Here is a 19,910-nt window from a genome sequence, read left to right as displayed (position 1 = left end):
GTAACTAGCTTTTTTTTCTTAACAAATCAAAATAAAATATATTAACCGTAAAAAGGTTTTACTTTTACTTATCACAAAAAATGCATTGATAGAACTAAAGAGTACGAAAAGTTACACACAAAACCACAACAATGAAACCAATAAAGCACACAAGCTAAGTGACTAAACTAAAATACATTAACATATTCACACAAGCAATGTACAACTAACTTAAAACCATAAAATGTGAAATCCTAATTGAAGCATCTTCCTCAATAATAGGTTTATCACAAAGTAAAGTAAAATACTAATACCAGTATGAACATAATTTTTTAAAACTACTGGAATTGTACCAACAAATATAAAGAAATCATATGGCCAATATATATATTTTTTTTGGAATATATTATCAATTTTAATGTCACGCTACACGTGGGACAATCTAGAGCTGCCAGAAACACGTGTGACTATTGTCAATTTTGAATATTTTCTTTTAATATTATCTAAAGTTTGGCCTTTGTTTTCTATCATATCACCAAGTATCTTAAGTTTTCAAATAAAATCACTCAAAGATAAGAAAATTGATACTTGTCATAATTAACAAAACAAAAAGACCCACAGATTTTCTTCAAAGCAATAAATTAAGTAGATTTTTATGTGATTCTATTCCATCATAATTAGGAATTGTATGTTTGACTAAATAAAAAAAAAACTATGGAATTAAAATGAAAAAGGTCTCACTGACCTATTCCAGAAGATTTTGCACAAAGAATTTTAGTATTGTGTTACCAAGTTAAGGCATACAAGTTAGTGCAAGTACATTTTTATAAAAAAAGTTAGTGCAACAATGTATTAATTTTATATTTTCATCAAATAATATTAAGGGGAAAAGTCAATGGTAATGTCTCATTCACAATAAAAAGAGTAACTTAGTGGATAAGAAGCATAACAACAGATATTAAAAATAATAATAATTTTCTGAAATAAGATATAATGATAGTCATAATTTGGTCAAAGTAGTAATAATAATAATAATAATAATAATAATAATAATAATAATAATAATAATAATAATAATTACAACAACAACAATAATAATAATGCAAAACCTCCTTTAAAAATTATAAATTAGAAGCATATGGTTTTACTTTTACTAAAACATGTGGAAAAATAAACAGTAGTGTAAATAATAGTACTAAAAAGTGTGATTTTCACATTAAGATTGCTTTTGTGTCGGGATTGACCATACATTAAAATACATTTTTTTATGTCCATTTTAGAACATAATAACAATATAATAATCTATAACAATGAAGAGAGAAAATAGAAAGATCCAAATTCCCATGGACATCTTACATGATAAAAAAAATAATCTAATAAAACTGTAAATAATGATTTATTAATGAAATCACAAGTCAACCCATTGACAATGTGTATAACCATGTACTAGTTATTTAAAACAAACCATGTACTAGTTAAGCATTTGCACATACTAGTACATTTTTGCTAGCTAAAATTTGTGTACCAATAGATTATTATTTGGCATTAATGTTTTAAAATATAAAATGGATCATTTCTATTTGATATTTTATTCATTAGCTATTAAAAAAGTATATATGATGAGACTATTGTTTTAATGATAAATATGACTGGAAAATGAGTAGTAATCCGAAATCACAATTACATAACGAAAATTGGAAAACTCTTTTTACTTAAAAATACCAACTACAACTCTAATACCATTAAAATTAAATAAATAAAATATTAATAAAAATTTTCTTTCAAAAAAAATAAATAATGAATTTTCCTTGTTAAAACCTTAGCATATTCTTATAAAATTCTTGAAAGGGTATAACTTTTAATGAAATTTTTGACTTTTTTTAAGAAACTAAACTATCCCATCGAAATTGATACCGAGAAGAATCGAACCTAGACCTTGAGGAGAATAACACTCCAAAGTTCCAAAACAACACCATCAGACTAATCCAGTTGGGTTTTTTCAATTATTTTATAAGTGAGTTGTTTGATTAAAAATTAGAGGTCCATCTTATAACTCTACCCACCTAGAGTTTAGTTACTCATGGTAACCAAAAATAAATTACAAAACATACGATAATGAAATAGGTTGAGGAGAGACTCCTCCGTTGATGCTCCTAGCGCCTGCCTTCCCCTTGAACTGCTTCGTTCTAAATGAGAATTTGTGAATGAGAGGAGTTGTATTTATAGGTTGATTGCCAAGTGGGTTTGGGCTAAACCAACTAGGCTTTTTCCTCAAACCCACATTAAAAAACATCCAAATTATGTTTTTTCTCAAAGGTGCTCGGGCGACGCACGTGGCCCTGCGCGCCTCGCTCGTGGTGCGTAAAAACAATGCTTTCAACATTGTTTTGCACACATGTGGTGTGTGGCACCTTCTTCCAACACATTTTAACGTTTTTCTTCATCTTTTTTAGTGCTTTCTTCTTTCAAACTTGTTTTGGAAGTTGCGATAGAATTACCTCAACTTGTAATGTCTTCATAAACATCTTGAATCTTCATTCATTGTCTTTACAATAATTCATGAGGTGTTTTGATTTGCCGAATTACATTTCTATGGAATACATCAAAAACATCTAAGAATTGCTTGGTTTAGGGAAGAACTTGAATTCATGACTCAATATAAAAATATTACAAAATGTGCCTTAAACCATAGGCAAACATGACTCAATATAAAAATATTACAAAATGTGCCTTAAACCATAGGCAATTGTTCTAAAGAGAAAAGAGAAAAATAAAGTGTATAAACCAAAGAAAGCTCTATATGGTCTCAAGCAAGCTCCAAGAGCATGGTACAATAACATATATATTCTTATTTATATCAAGAAAAATTTGACAAATGGCCTCATGAGCGTACTTTGGTTGTGAAGCAAGAAACTAGGGGTAAAATTCTTATAATAAGATTGTATGTAGATGATTTGATCTATACATGGAATGATAAGTAGACATTTGAATGTTTTAAAAATTCTATGAAGTGCAAGTTTGCATTGACTGATTTAGAAAAGAGTTATCAGATATCTCAAAGGTACATATTTATTCTGAAAATCCTATACAAGAGAAACACTAGTGCAGAATTGCATGGATGGTATGATTCAGATTATGCAGGTGATGTCGATAATAGAATATGCACATTTGGATATGTTTTTATGCTGGGATAAGGATCAGTATCTTGGTCTTCTAAGAAGCAGCCTATTTTCACTCTATCCAGAAGTAGCAGCTACTTCATGTGCTTGTCAAGATGTTTGGATGAGAAGGATCCTTGATCAATTAGGGGAATCAAATGGGAATATGCAACGACATTTTGGTATAAAACTGTATATAACCTTGTATTAGTTCATTTGAATAATAATAAGAATGCATTTCACCCCACATTATGCACTGAAATTAAAATAAGAAGACAAGGATATACAAAACTAAACTCAGTCCATGTATTAAAAAGAGGACTATAGTACATAGCATATAGATCATAGTTCAGCTACATGTACCAAGTTGTTATCTTGTTCCTAGAAAAAAGCTTATATTAAAAAAACAAGGTAAATAAAAAAAAATGGGCCCTAATTAACAAAAAAACTTTACATTTTTTTTAGAAGTTATATACGCCCTTTTGACGTATATAACTCCAAATTTTCTAAATGTTTTAGAATTGCACTAAGTTAAACCTATTTTTTTTGCAATGGAAGGACATAAACTTCAGTCCATTCTCATCAGAGTCTCAAAGCTAAATCAATGGACAGTTAGGTAAGGATAGACAAACCAATTCACACAACAGAGCTCGATGTGAAAAAGTCGAAGTCATGGTGGTGGACATTGAGTTGTTTCAACCATGAGTCTGCAGCACTACATAGATATGATATCTTTTCATAATCATTTGGATCAGTGTTTAGCCAAAGATCACTCTGCATTTTGTAAGTGGCTAGCCCAAATGGAGGTAGAGAAATAGAGCCACTGTTGTTTTTCTTGCAATCGTCTCCTACAATATTTTCCCAGCCACTGGAACAATATTCATCTTTGTCCATGTCCATGAACATGTTCATGATGTCCATGTCCATGTCCATGTTCGTGTCCATGTCATCATGCTCCATTGCACAATCTGCATATACACATAATAACTAACATGAAGCTTTATATAAAAAATATGTGAACATAACAACATGAAAAAAATTTGGAGTATATATTGTCATTTTTATGTAGTACTTATCTCATATAATTATTTAAAACTCACAATCTCATAATTTTTTTTGCATGAAATTATATTAAATATCCATGAATAGTGCTAGTTTCACGGTATTGGACACTCATTTTGATATCGGCTGAAATTTACATGGATCTCACTAATTTTTGTGGGCTCCACTTCCTACGCGGTGGGATCGTTGTCTAAATAACGACAGCTACATAAATTTCAGCCAATAATTTAGAAACTTTGAAAGAGAAAGAGAGTGTTAAAGAATGTGTTGCTGACATTCTTTAAAATTCATTGATGTCATAATATGTCGTTGCATATTCAAATAAAATCTTGATTAATGTATTAAATTTAACTGTAATTACTTCAAGGTTTGCGTTATATACTTTGACCATAAACAATGTAATTGAACAATGTTTAATTCCATTGAACGACAAAGAACAAATATAACGAACTTCATATTGACGTAAACATATTTTCGAATAATGAGGAACACGAGTAAACGACAAACAAATATGATACAAAGAAACATGTCATAAATGTTGTGAGCGTATGCTATTCGTGATCATATCACCTCCTAAGTAACGGAAATAACTACTAACGAAATGACAATATTAAATGCAATAAGGAAATACCTTGAAAAGATGACGACAATGTATGGTAAGTGAGGAAACATGCTTCCATGTCCTTGTCATTTTTCCGACTAGGGATGGTATATATTGGGTACCTACTCATAAACAAAGAACAACATATATAACATCTTTCTAACCTTGAAAACCAACAGAAATCATACATTTTAGAGCAATGGCATAAAATTATATTCACCATGAAACAGCCATCCAGCTTGCAGGGGAAAGATCAACACTCTTCAAGGTCATTAGTTCCGGATAGCTTTCAGCTAACTCAGGAATCTGAAACAAGAACAATTAAATTTTATGTATAGTGTAAGTGCAATATACATCTAATTACTTTGCTACTTAAATGAGGTGGTGAAAAGCAAATGCTACAAAATGATATCGAGAATAAAAAGTTACCTTCTCCATAAGCGGAACTCTCATGTAAGGCGAAGTTATCTCAGTATAGTTTAAGTAAAGGTAGCCAAGCTTATCCTTTTTTTGACATGAGCCATCTTGATCAGAGCTTGAGTCTTCAGAAATAGCATCCCAAGTTTTGCTTGAATTGTTACTTAATGATCTAGACATGTTGTCACTTCCACTGTCATCGCTCCACGAATCACTTTCACATTCAACTCCATCACTAATATTATCCTCCCTCTTATTCCTATAAAAGAGAAACACGACTGGTAAGTTTTTAACAAATGTACCAAATTGTACGACATTGATAACAGTCGATAACAGATAACTGTATTCGTGCATCACACGGATACGTCTATACTAGTAAACATACAATCGTATTTACTACATACCGAGAATCCGCAACAGGCTTATTGGTGTAGATTTGGATTGCTGATAGATATGGAACATAATAATGTTCCACAGTATCACCATTCTCCAATATCACTGGTGTACCAACACCATATGCACTCCATTCAGAAAAACGGTCGAATAAATCTTTTAGAGTGAAGCATTCAATTGAGTCCTTACCAATGGTCTGCCATTGGCTATTTTGATCATCAAAGCAACTCTGCAAATGGAATAATGAAAACAATGAAAATCAAGATAAAAAATTAACAATTTAAGGTACTTTCAGTATTCTAATAGAATAACAATTTTCTATCAAAACTCACAACAGCCAATAAAGTTGCTAATCATTGTAAACAATAACAACTAAGAAATTAATAATGTGCAACCATTAAAAACATGACTCGTAATAACTAAGAAGCAATGGTGCTAGCATCTAGTGTATGCAAAAGCAATTTTGTGCTTTCATTTGCCCATTTGACACAATTGTGGAGAGTGTGTAAGACCCAGATGGACAACAAACTTATCCTATGAGTTTTAATATTAATCGACTAAAACATTGACTAATTCTCTAAAACAAAAAAGATTGATTAAACTACGTTATGATGAGTTATTGGGCTACTCCACTTTAAATTATGTCAAACCATTGAACCAAAAGAAATAAAAAAGAAAATAGCAAGTTGACGAGTTGACGGACCGGCCCACACCAACCGATTCCTGCCCCATTTTTTTAATGAGTTAAACGGGATGGACCAACTATTGAAGACAAGTTTGAAACTTCGGCGCATCCCACCAAAATTAGTGGGGTATACAAGCCATCCCTAGTTATAACATTGCAATGTGTAGATTATTTTTACGAGTTGCAATACGTAACTAGCTTTTTTTTAACAAATCCAAATAAAATATATTAACCACAAAAAGAATTCTACTAAATAAACGGATTAGAACTCAAGTGTCCGAGAAAAGTTACACACAAAACTACAACAATGAAACGAATAAATCACACATACCAAGTGACTAAACTCAAATACATTAACATATTCACAGAAGCAATGTGCAACTAACTTAAAACCAGAAAATGGGAAATCCTATTGGAAGTGTCTTCCTCAATAATAGGTTTATCACAAATATAAAGAAATTTTATGGCCAATTTATTATTCTTTTTAGGAATATATGATCATTGTTCTTGCCACACTACACGTGGGGCAATCTATAGCTGTTAGGAACACGTGTAAATATTATCAAATTTTTGGCCTTTATTTTCTATCATATCTCAAAGTATCATAAGTTTTCAAAAAAGAAAAATCACTCTAAGGTAAGAAAATTGATTCTGGTCATAACAAAACAAAATGATCCACAGATTTTCTTCAAAGCAATAAATTAAGAAGACTTTTATCTGATTCTTTTTCATTATTATTGGGAACTGTATGTTTGACTAAATAAAAAAAGAACTATGGAATTAAAATGAAAAAGGTGACACTAACCTATTCCAGAAGATTTGCACAAAGAAGGATAATTACGTGGTATCAAATTAAGTCATACAAGTTAGTCCAAGCAAAGTCTTTCAAAATAAAAATAATTAGTGCAAGCAAAATGTTTCTTGAAATTTGATTGGTCGGTATTAATTTTATATTTTCATAAAAAAATATTAAGGGGGAAAAGTCAACGGTAATATCTTCAAAAAACAGATGATACAAATAAGAAATTTTTTAAAAATAAGATTATAATGATAATCATAATTTGGTCAAAATAATAATAATAATAATAATAATGCATATCCTCCTTTTAAAAAAAGATGCATATTCATTTGTTTTTAAATTATAAATAAGAAGCACATATTTTTACTTTTACTAAACATTCGTTATTTTAATTTTTCTACACCAAAACCTGTGGAAAAAAACACAGTGGGGTAAATAATACAGTAGTACTAAGAAATGTCATTTTCATATTAAGATAGCTTTGTGTCTGGATCGACCATAGACATTTTTAGATGTTCATTTTAGCACATAAATTAATATAATAATCTAAAAAGGACACGTGGGTGGAGATTTTTCAAGACGTTCTAAATTCTAATGGATATTCCCTGCACATGACAAGAAGGATATTTCACTAATAAAGCCTTCTCCAATTTTGAGATTACGAAAAATTGGAAGATATAAACACAATAATATGATATTTGGTGGTCCAAATACTTTATATAAACTTCAATACTTTTCAAACTATAACAATGAAGAGAGTAGAGAGATCCAAATTTCCACTGGCATATATAGTATCGTAGATAATAAAAAAAAATATAATAAAACAGTAAATAATGATTTATTAATGAAATCACAAGTCAAACCATTAACAATGTGTATAACTATGTACTAGTTATTTAAAACAAACCATGTACTAGTTAAGCATTTGCATATAGTATTAACTTTTTTTTATTAGCATATGTGCATGTACTAGCACATTTTTACCGTCATGATAAAATGTACATTTTTACTAGCTAAAAGTTGTGTACCAAATGGATCATTTCTATTTAATAATTTATTCATTAAATATATTATTTGACATTAATATTCTTAAACTATTAAATGAATTTGATATATTTTTTTGAACAATCACAAATGGAAAATATTCATTTATTATCTATTTAAAAAAGTATATATTATATGACCATTAAAAAAAGTATATATTATGAGACTGTTGTTTAATGATAAATATGACTGAAAAATTAGTAGTTATCCGAAATCACAATTAAATAATGAAAATTGGGACATACCTTCCCAAAAATATGATTTTTTTTTTTTTTACTCAAAAATACCAACTACAACTCTAATACCATTCAAAACAAATAAATAGAAAATGAATTTTCTTGTTCAAACCTTAGCATATGAGATCTTGTAATAAAATTCTTGAAAGGGTATAATTTTTAATGAAATTTGACTTTTCAAAAAAAATGTTTCTTTCAAAAACAAAAAAATTGTTGAAAAATTAAATTAGCGAACACCTTGAGGAGAAACACACTCTTTGATTAAGTAATTACAATGGAAAACACAGTAAAAATTATCAAGTGACGTCACTTGAGTTCATCTGATGATGTTGGTATGAGACATTAGAATGTGTTCGATTTAATGTTTCATGTTCAATTCTTCTTGATGTCAATTTGACTTCTTCAAAAAAGTAACTATAAATAAAAACTTATGATATTTCTCATATTTAAGACTAAGACGGTGATTTGATTGATGTCGATTCAATTCAAACTATATATTTATTTTCCACTGTTTTAATCCAACTTTCCATTGTTTTAATCCAACCTATATCAAATAAATTATTATTTCTATCATAAATATGAGGCAAACTATTAAAATCTATTATCAGAAGATAACAATCGTCCTTGATTATTTTATATTCAAAACCACTTTAAACATCTCAATATTTGAATTGAAAAGTTTAATAGTATAAAAAAAAAAAATACTGCATCTCAAAAAAATACTTACTTTAAAAAGTAAAGCGTTTAATTTATTAAAAAAATTAACGAGTCAAACGGTGAATAATTTAAATCTAATAAACATAAATGCTGTTAAAAAATGAAACATAGCAAATGAAACATATCTTTTTTCCAGTGGATCAAAACAAGTATTCTTAACTTTCGTTATTGTTTCAACTTAAAAAAAAAAGTTGGTGTTTTGAATTAATGTATTAAGTTCAAAAACTCATTTTTAGTTCTTTAATGTTCGTAACAGGCACACCTTTAAGAAACGATTAAAAACAACAAGAAACTAGAGAATGATAATAACAATGGAACAGCCTTAATTTGTCAAAAAAAAAAAAAACAGAAGATAATAACAATAGAACAATATTGGTAGTATAATAAAATTATACGACTCCACAAATCCTAGCTCAACTGATAAAATGTTGAAATTGTTAATTCGAATGTCATGATTGAGATTTTAACCGAACATCTTTACTTTGTTTGTGTGAGTTTACAATATTTCGTTTATCTATAAAAAATAAATTATACCCCTAAAAAAATGCAAAAATGTCCTTGTACCTAATGAAAATACAAAAATGTCCCTTTTCTGTGTGAGTTAAAAAAAATAAAAAATAAACAAACACAATCAAACAAACACACACATCGTCCCATGAATTGACAAAACAAAGAAGAAGAATGAAAAAATTGTCACCTTGAGCATTCAACACAGATCAAACAAATACAAAACTGAAAAAAATAAATTGGATAATAAATAAATAAAATAATTGAAAATAAAAATACCTGAGGTAGAGGCTGTGAAGGAATAACAGGAGTGACACATTGAAGAAATCGTTGCAGATTAGATTGAGAATCTCCAAAACAACTCCAAGATGAAGAAGATGACATTGTTGTTGATCAATAATTTTCCCAAGAAAATGAAAGAAAATCTTCTCAAAAACCCCACAAACCCAAGAGAAATCAAGATATGGATGAATAAGAGAATAGGGTTTCAACACTTTTATTAAGATCAATAATATTTGATATTAATTTTTAGATGTGGATAAGAAGCTCTCAACTCTCTCACTCATAATGTTGAAGAAATGCAGAAACTATCTTTTATATATATGATGGATGTGATGATAAAAATAAAATGAATGATAAAGGACTTTGGTTGTTTTTGTGTTTGCGTTTGGTATATTTATGGATTTTATTTCTCCTTAGCTCATCTTTTATTAAAAAAAGACAAAAGAAAATAATATTTTTTGCACATTTGACTATGGTTGATTAAATGGAGAAACTTTTTCCCACTTTCCTTCTAGGAGAAGATTTTTTATTATACCACCATAAATAAAAATAATTTTTTTGGATAATTTATCTTTAATTAATTAAAAACATATGAAAATAATAAGTGAGTCAATGGTAATAATAATATTGAAAAAGGGAACAGTTTTTTTCACATGGTTTTTACATGAAAGAGAAAAAGTGCATCCATAGAATAAATTTCTTTCCTGGGTTTTGATTTGAATACTTTGAATGAATGAAAATAAAATATCAAGGGTAAAATATTTTTTGAAGACCTAGAAAGACGAATGAAGAAAGAGAAAAAACATGGGGAGAGAAAAATGTTTGTAACTCTTTTTTTTTTTTTGAGAGGTTTTGCTATAGGTTTGTGTTTGAAAGAGAGAGAGTTTTTAAACAGTTATTGAATATTTATTTATTAATTGTTATTATTGTGGGAATTAAATGGAACGGATTTTAGGGTATTGTTTCTTTGTTTTAGGTGACATAAGAAAGATGTGGTGGCAAGGGAGACAGAGTTCGATTCGCCGCGTGTAGAGGGTGAAGTGGAGTCAGTAGTTGTTTTGTTTTATGTTCGAGTATCTGTTTGAGATTTTGGTCTTTACTTTGGTTTTTCTCTTTTCTTTGTTTTTGAAGAACAATAAGGGACAAACAAACAAACATAGATGAGCTTCAACCAATTGAATTCAAGTGGTAACTATGAAGCACAGACACTCTTCGGATTAGACGTGTCTTGGTGTCGGACACGTGTCGTGTCTGACACCGACACTTGTAACTATACTGAATTATGTGATTTTTTTCAAATTATTAGCTGTGTCGACATGTCAGTGTCTGATGTTTGTGTCCTTATATGTGCTTCATAGGTGGTAAATGAGTTTCATCAAGGACGAATCGTTTGGGATAACTCGAGTTTAATTATGAGTGAACCAATTCTTGACCAAGGCTATCATTATCCTACCATCGAATTTCGAATTACTAGGGTCTCTTTTCCTTGAGAATCGGAGAGTTAACGCAAAAAAAAAAAAAAAAAAAACTAGTACTCAAGTTTAAAGATTAAAAGGTCATAAGAAAATAAAACCATGAATTTCAAGTTTAAAATTATATATGTAAATCAATCTAACATACAAAAGTGCAATGAAAAATGAAAGATCAAATCGTTATTTGAAATCAAGTTAAAAGATCATGGATTAATTTTATCTAAAAACCAGGGGTGTTCGTTGTGCGGTTTGGTTCGATTTTGAGGTTAAAAGTCATCCGAACCGCAAGATAAATAAGTATGCGGTTTGGTTTGATTCGTTGACTTTTAAAATAAAATCCAAACCAAACCAATGCAGTTTGGATTGGATCGGTGGGTGCGGTCTTTTTAGACAATAATTTATTTATTTTTTCAAAATTAAAATCAAATTAAAAAACTAAAACACAACATATTTTCAACAATGTTTTAAATTTCATCCAACATTACAATTTTATTTTCATCCAACAATGTTCTCAACTACGTAGACCAAATTTAAACACGGACAAAAGTAATCATATTTTGTAAAAAATACAAATGACTAAATTTTTGATCATTCTCTAAGAGTGCAAGTAGTACATAAATACATTTTTGAAAGATAAAGCAAAGAAGAAACTCAACGAGAGTAAAAATATGTCATTTTATTAAAGTTTTCATTGAGGTTCTATGAGTATTGGTCCAAATGATATATATAATTAGTGTTTTTCTTATATTGCGACTTGGTTTGGTTGGGTTCGGTTGGTAAAATCTGTAACACCCCGTTTTCCCAACATAAAAATTTCATAAATTAATCAGAGTAAAACACCTTAAACGGAATGTTACACTTCTTTTCTTAAAAATCACAAATGGAATAATTAGATAATTATCCTTCAAATTTCAACAACGTAATAATTAAAACTTTGCAGCGGAATTAATTTAACGACAATAAAAGCTTCAACAACATGTTCCAAAATTGATACATAAAGGAATGATAAACTTAGCAACAATTTCCCATCCTGTTACGTATCAGAGCCCTAAGACACTTGAGCCACCACTCCTACTAAACTTTAATACCTGCAAGTTACCCATACGAAGGACAACATTTTCAAGCAGAATGGGTGAGATTCACAATCAATAATAATAATATATAATTCATCAAATGCATCTAACAACTTAAACTCCATCAATTAGTAATAATAATTCTTTTAACGACTCCTAAACCATATCATGTACTCATCATATCAACAGTCATAACTCAATATCATAAACAATCATCATAACAGCATCATTTAACTTCATAATCAACATCTTAATCATAATCATATAACATCATACTCATAATTCATATACAACATGACAACTTCATAATCAATGACATAAACAACGTAACAACATCATATTCATAGTTCATATACACATAACAACATCATTAATTCGTATTAACATTCTCCACCAAGCACCTTATTAACAACTCATGAATAGAGGACAACTTATCAACTTAACATAACCATCATCAAGTACATTTAACGACTCATAGATAACATCACATAATCATCATCACAACATTCATAATCATCATCATGTAACATCATAACAACCTCATATTCAACACCATAAACAGTCATCATAACATCGTAATCAATATCATAAACATCTTCTCATAATATTATAAACGACACAACATAATCATCACATCATAACAATATAAACAACTACATATATTTTACAATAATGTTCTTACTTCTTTAACTTTAGTAACACTTGCTAATTCAACCAACAACGATGACAACAACAAGATTCAACGACAACGACAACAAATCCCTCAAGAACAACGACAACTACAATTATCCAATATATGTATATATTTCATAATCAACAATATCATCAATAATAGATATCAAATTCATCAATTAAATCTAACACCCTGTCATAATAATAATTCATCAATATATAATTATATTATCATTAACAACATCAACAACAAATGGTAATTAAAACCAACAACAACGACTCATGCAACAACTTGACACCACCGCTAAGACTCATGCAAGACATGACCTCCCCCCTAATACTCCTCAATAAATGCAACTATGCATGTGGTACCATAATTCAGGGCCGTGACCCACACCGCTGTCGAATGGTTAAAGCATTCTCAACAGGACCTAAGTCCTCACCGCTCCACACCGCTTTGAACAACTAGTGTTCCACCGCTTTGAACGACAAGGCGTTCCAGAGCCGAAGCTCTCCCACTTTGATGTTTATGCAACTACCCAACCTGTGTATCTCTACATATAACTCAACAACATCAACGACAACCACTACTCATCTATGCATATATGTAAATATGACTTCACCTCGACAATCCAATTAATAATACTTCAACCTTTGAAAAGAATTCAGCAACATGTATAATTTATTTAAATATAAATATACATCACAGTCAACAATAATTCATCATAATTGATCCAACGATTCCAGAAAATACACAATTAATCATAATCAAACTAATGCATAAAGTTCATTCAACATAGTATATGTTCACTTGGTTTCATACTCAATCATCTCCAAATTCACTAAGCTCAACAACGGCAACATAAGCAGTACATAAACATCTCAAGATATAACAATATCAAATGATAATCAATATCAACTTAAACATCTTATATAATCCACATAATGCATATACAAATATATCTCATTACTAACAACATCAAATCATATTATATCTGACTCACTCAACATCAATAGTATTATAATCAACCTCCATTCCTACCCCAAGGGTCAACTCACAACATGGGTAAAATACTCTTAAACACCTTAATTGCAGTCATATTACTTCTAATTTGAGCCTTGGAATTATCCCATAAGTTTTGGATTAACTTGGAAAATGTTTTGCTGAATTTTCATAAAATTTTCCTAAGACCTACTTGGAGTATTTTCATCATAACTCCTAAACCAAAAATCATTTTAGAGTCAAACCAAAGCCATTGGATAACTAACAAAATTATCTACAACTTTGATGTTTACACCAAAGGCCAATTCAAAACAGAAACGTGTGAGAAAGACACAAGAACGCGAAATAAGAAATGCTGTCAAAAGGTACTTCGCTTAAGCGAACGAGTCTTCGCTTAAGCGAACTACTTACAGTAGCTGTTCGCTTACAGCTCGCTCCCGGCTCGCTTAAGCGAACAGTCATCGTTTCTGCATTATTTTTCACGGGTTTAAACCATTTTTCACCCCAAAACCCCCAATTTTGATCTCCCAATGCCCAAACATGTTTCCAAATATTGTTTATAGGTTCATTATACAATTGGACATCTAAAGGAACATAAAACATGCATCAACAACAACAAATACAGATCATTCCACCATCATACAAATCTTCATCAATTCATCCAATCAATCATAATTTCAATCAATTTATGATCACAACAACAGTATAGATTAAGTTTTCATTCTAAACATTACATTACAACAGAATTAACATGATCAATACCCATTCCCCTCAGAATCATCATCAAACCCTAACCCTCAATTTATTTTCCAAAACTATGCAATTAGGTCAATTTTCAGAAATTATAGATTATGATTATTGAGAGATAGTCTCACCCTTACCTTAGAATTGCGAAGACAAAGAAAACACAGCAATCGATTCTCTAGTTCTTCTCTCTTGGTCTTCTCTCCTTGCCTTAGCTTTTCTCCTTCCCAACTTGTTTTCACGTTAAACAGTTTTCTGACCTTTTCTTTCCTTAACTCCCTAAAACTATAACCTCTCTATTTTCATAAAAACCTCCCTTATTACTATTAATTTCTAATTATTCCCCAACCTCCTAAATAATTCCATTACTCATATTATTCTATTTATATTAAATAAATTATATAAATAAATACTACACACCACAAAATCAACATAAATCATTTAAAATCATATAAATGACTTTAAATCAACTAAAAATAATTAAATAATAATTAGGGCGTTACAAAATCAAAACTGCAAACCGAACTAAACCATGCGGTTAAGTAAAAGATTGATCCGAACCCATTTGGGTTGGCTTGGTGGTATTGACTTGGGATCTGGGAGTGTGCTCCTCCTCGAGGTTTAAGGTTCGATTCTCCTCACTGCCAATTTAGGTGGGCTAATTTAACTTCTTCAAATAAAAAGTAAAAAATTAATCCGAATACATCCGAATCAAATGTGGTTTTTTTGTGATTTTGGTTTGGATTGGTTCGATTTGCGGTTTTTCTATTGGATTGGTTCGGTTTTAAACACTCCTACTAAAAGTTATGATTCGTATTTACTTAGATAGGTCGGTCTGGAAGACCTAAAATGTTTTTTATATGACATTTAGCCTCATATTTTTTAGCTAAATATACTTGTAAAAAATCCTTAGTCTTTTCGGTTTAGTGGAAAAAAAAAAAAAATTCCAATTTGGTCCAATGTAAGCTAATTCATAGGCCCCTTCTAGGCCATCATGTCATATTCCCACCCCTAAAGTTACAAGTACGAAGTTTAAGGATCAAATTCAAATAAAGATGTCGCACCTAATAACATCTCAAATGAATATGATTTAGATTTAATTATACTTTTGGTCCTACCATTTTGATCAACTCACGAAAATGGTCCTATCTTTTTTAAATCGAACAAAATCGTCCTTAAACTATATGTTTTTTGCAGTTTTAGTCTTATCTCCCTATTTCCAACTCCGAAAACGCACAGAAATGACAGTTCTAGTCCAACCACCTATGCTCAACCATGAAATAAACAAAGAATAAAATATGTGGGTACAAGGAATCTACTTTATTCAGCACACTAACCTAATTTCTGAACATGTTTTAGAAATTAGGGTTTTTCTCATTGAGCCTCTTTGAAATAGTTTTTGTTTTCAGTTTTTGAAATATGCAAGTCCTCTTCTCATAATAGTTATCCTTCTATATGTTTTAGTTTTAGTCCCCAAAACTTAAAAATTCAAAACAGAAAACTGTAATTTTAAAAAATAATTTAGCAACAAAGTTTTCAATTCTCAAGTTTTTAAAAACTAAAAAAGAGTTTTTGGGAAGTGTTTCAAACAGGGTGTTTAATTAGTTTTAAAAAAAATTCCTTTCACCACAAAATATTAGTAAAAGTTGATCAACAAAAGTTAATTTATTTAGTTCAAAATTTATAATGAATACATCAATTTATAGAGTCATTTTTACTAATATTTTAAGACGGAACGAGTATATTAGTGTTTGAGTTTTACTGCTATTTTTTTTTTGTTGGAAAGCTTAGCAAGGAAACTCAACAAAAAAATGCATTCAGTATTTAATATTTTCTTATTTCACTTTTTTCACACGTTGTTATAAAAAAAACTTGTTTAAGTATTTCAATAAATAGAGTCAAAACTTGATAAAAATAAATAAATAGAGTCAAGCGCGCTTTTTCTTTATGATTTACTCATTTCGTTTTAAAATAAGTGTCTTTTATTGTTTTTACATACAAATTAAAAAATATAATAATGATGTCAAAGGACCTGACAATTTGACTAAATTAATCTCATTTATTATTGGTGTAATAATTCTTTAGAAGTAGTGTACATTCAATTAATTAAAGGGTATAATTGGAAGTAAGATAATAGTTTTACTTAATAGAGTGCAAGTGACATTGATTTTGAAACAATTTTTTTTGACTAAAAACGACATTCAATTTAAAATGGATAGAGTACTATGCATATCTTGCGCGCCAAAAAACCCCAGTTTTAATTATTTTCGTTATGTCATTTTCACCTCATTTATTAAAATAGATTTTGTATACTCCAATTAAAATTAATTATTTCAAGTGATTGTACATCTAGTCATACGGCTTTAATCCCATTGCCTCCCTATCCATAATATTGAAATTCTTTCTCATTTTTCTTAAGAGGCTAAAATGAATATATTACCAAATTAAAATGTCTGCTTAGCATAAGGTGTGCTCAAGAAATCGGGAAAAGAAAAAACAACAAAAAGGAAAAAAATGAAAGAAATAACAACTAGTCGTAGCCCAACATTGCAAGGGGACTAAGCCACCAGCCATCATAATTGAAGGAAAACTGAACAAATTTCTCTTTCAACCACGAGAAGGAAAGTAGCTTAATTTTGTCCACTATAATCACATAATCGAGCATTCTTTACCGTTGAAAATCCTGTTATTTCTTTCTTTTCATATTTCCCACTAGCAAACCAAATGACATTCAATATTGATTGCCGCACCTGAGGTCTACCACTACCAAAACCGAACTGATTAAATGATCTGAAGCATAGAATGGGACGACCATAGAAAGGCCAACCCATCAGAGGATACAATTCCAAACCAACCCAAAAAATGAGCAATGTAAAAATAAATGATTGACAGTTTTCAGAGAGCCACATTCAGTAACACAGAGACAAGAATCATTAGTTATAACTCCACGCCGAAGCAAGTTATCTTTTGTTGACAATCTATTCTGAAATAGACGCCAAGCAAAAACCACAACCTTCAGAGGGATATCCTTATGTCAAAGCAGCTTCACATCCACCGGAGCGTCAACAATAAGCTGAGCAATCTGAAAAATTGTAAACACTACGAAAGGAGAAAGCATTAGATTTTTTCATATTCAATAGCCATCTGTCGTCCTTGTCAACCTGCAAAATCACAGTTTGAAGTAATAAACATAGTTCCCCTAACTTCTCCTCTTCCCACGCAAGCAACCCCGACCTCCACTTTCACGCCTCTCCGTTCTCCCCCCACCTCAACTGGAACATATCAAACACTGACACCCATTTGGAGACCGTCAACTTAAACAATCTGCTAAACCTTTCCCTAAATGACACCCCACCAACCCACACATCCGACCAAAAATAAGTATGTTTCCCATTCCCCACCAATCGACAGACATGGTTACGAAACCACGACTCCCTACGCAAGGCAGCAATGACACGCCACCAAGCCGAAGCATACCTCCAGGGACGAAATTTTTTTAAAATTTTATTTTTAAGTAGTATAATATAGTAATAGTTGATATTTAGACCAAATAACCTACACTTGTAACACAATATTTCTCTCTTGGCCCACATTTAAATTACACCTGACACAATAAGATAACCTTTTTTTATCAAATATATATTTAATGCTTTCAACTAATATATATAGGGCCCCCACTTTTAAAAAAAAATAAAAATAAAAATAAAAATTTAAAATAGATTCAATAGAGGAAACGATACCTGAAGGAGCCTTGAAGAAACAAAGAGCATAAACAGGCATAGATGACAGGACAGACTTCAAAAGAACCTGATGACCACCGAAAGATAAATGTTTAGATTTTCACCCCGAGAGTCTAGAATTAGCGGTTCCCAAAATGACAAACGACACGCATCACCACCTATAGGCAGCCCCAAATACACAAAAGGGAGACTTCCAACATTGCATTTCAATACTAACGCTGCTTCACCAACCAACTGACTCTTTATATCGTGATTGGGAGCTCCGTATCTTGCACATCTATCTATATAGAGGCTAACTTTTTTGTCAATCTTTTTACCAATATAATATGGGACATTACGATTTATTTGTTTGGTCTCTTTTGAACTCCTCATCCTCTTCCCTTAATCTTGAAGAATAATCAAAGGAATATCATTAAAACAAACTACATTTAACCCTAAGTTGGCCAACTTGTTAGCCAAATGATTTCATTTCCAATAAATATGAGAGACTAAAAAGTTCATGTTTCTCAATATATACAAACAGATTCTCCATTTGGATCTAAGCTGCCAAGGCACTATTGAAGAAAACTTGGAAGCCCAGTGTACCAGCTTTGAGTATGTTTCCAACCACAAGTTTGATCGGCCTTTGCAATCAGCAACTTCAATTGCAATAATCGCAGCTAATTATCCTACAGCATAAAGAGCAATATCGATTCCAAAGTTCATTGTGAAGCATACAAGAAATTATTTTTACAAACGTCTTTGCAAACAATCAAGTATCAACTCAAAGTTCGATTTGTTGGTCGAAATTTCCGTTGTTCTATCCCTTGTAACAAAATTCTAATTTTATATATGGAAACTGCCAACGCTTTTGTAGTGATTATTCAGTTAGGTTATTACGAAATTGCCATTAAAAAAATGATTCTCGTGTTTTGTTAGAGAGAAAATCGGAATAAAAAACATGAAAACATCTAAAAGGTGTTTCCCTTTTTCTGTTTTTAAAAACTGAAAATGCGAACCTGTTTTGAAAATTGAAAAAGCGGAACTATTACAAAATTATTTATCAAACAAGTTTTACTCTTTTTTAATTTTTAAAAATTTAAAAACTGTTTTTGAAAAGGATATCAAACACGCCCTAAATCATCCTTTATAGTCCCCACCTCATAAACCGGTTAATGGGTTACGCTATGGTCAACCACAATTTCTAAAAAGATTTTTTCATCAATATCTCCAGAATCTTGAAACCCTCCAAATTTCATGAATTCCTATAGGATTAATTTATTAGAAATTATTTTGCCTATAATATTGTGTTTGCAAGAATCAATACAATCTTTAACTGCCCCAACA

The 19,910-nt window shown here is 30.4% G+C and overlaps 1 protein-coding gene across 1 annotated transcript; it reads right to left on the bottom strand.

Annotated features, from left to right (window-relative positions):
• Positions 1–3,421: 3,421 nt before the first annotated feature.
• LOC25496615 (uncharacterized) lies at positions 3,422–10,290 on the bottom strand. Its single transcript, XM_039835095.1, has 6 exons — positions 9,878–10,290; positions 5,622–5,839; positions 5,230–5,476; positions 5,021–5,106; positions 4,831–4,922; positions 3,422–4,105 (listed from the first exon to the last, which is right to left on the bottom strand). Exons 1-6 carry the CDS (start codon positions 9,980–9,982, stop codon positions 3,774–3,776), a joined length of 1,080 nt encoding a protein of 359 aa, XP_039691029.1. The 5' UTR covers positions 9,983–10,290; the 3' UTR covers positions 3,422–3,773.
• Between the last annotated feature and the right edge of the window lie 9,620 nt (positions 10,291–19,910).

The sequence above is a fragment of the Medicago truncatula genome, chromosome 6 (genome assembly GCF_003473485.1).
Source record: "Medicago truncatula cultivar Jemalong A17 chromosome 6, MtrunA17r5.0-ANR, whole genome shotgun sequence".
Lineage (NCBI taxonomy): Eukaryota > Viridiplantae > Streptophyta > Magnoliopsida > Fabales > Fabaceae > Medicago > Medicago truncatula.
Note: the sequence above shows the minus strand (reverse complement) of the source record. Positions and strands in the feature narration are given on the sequence as shown.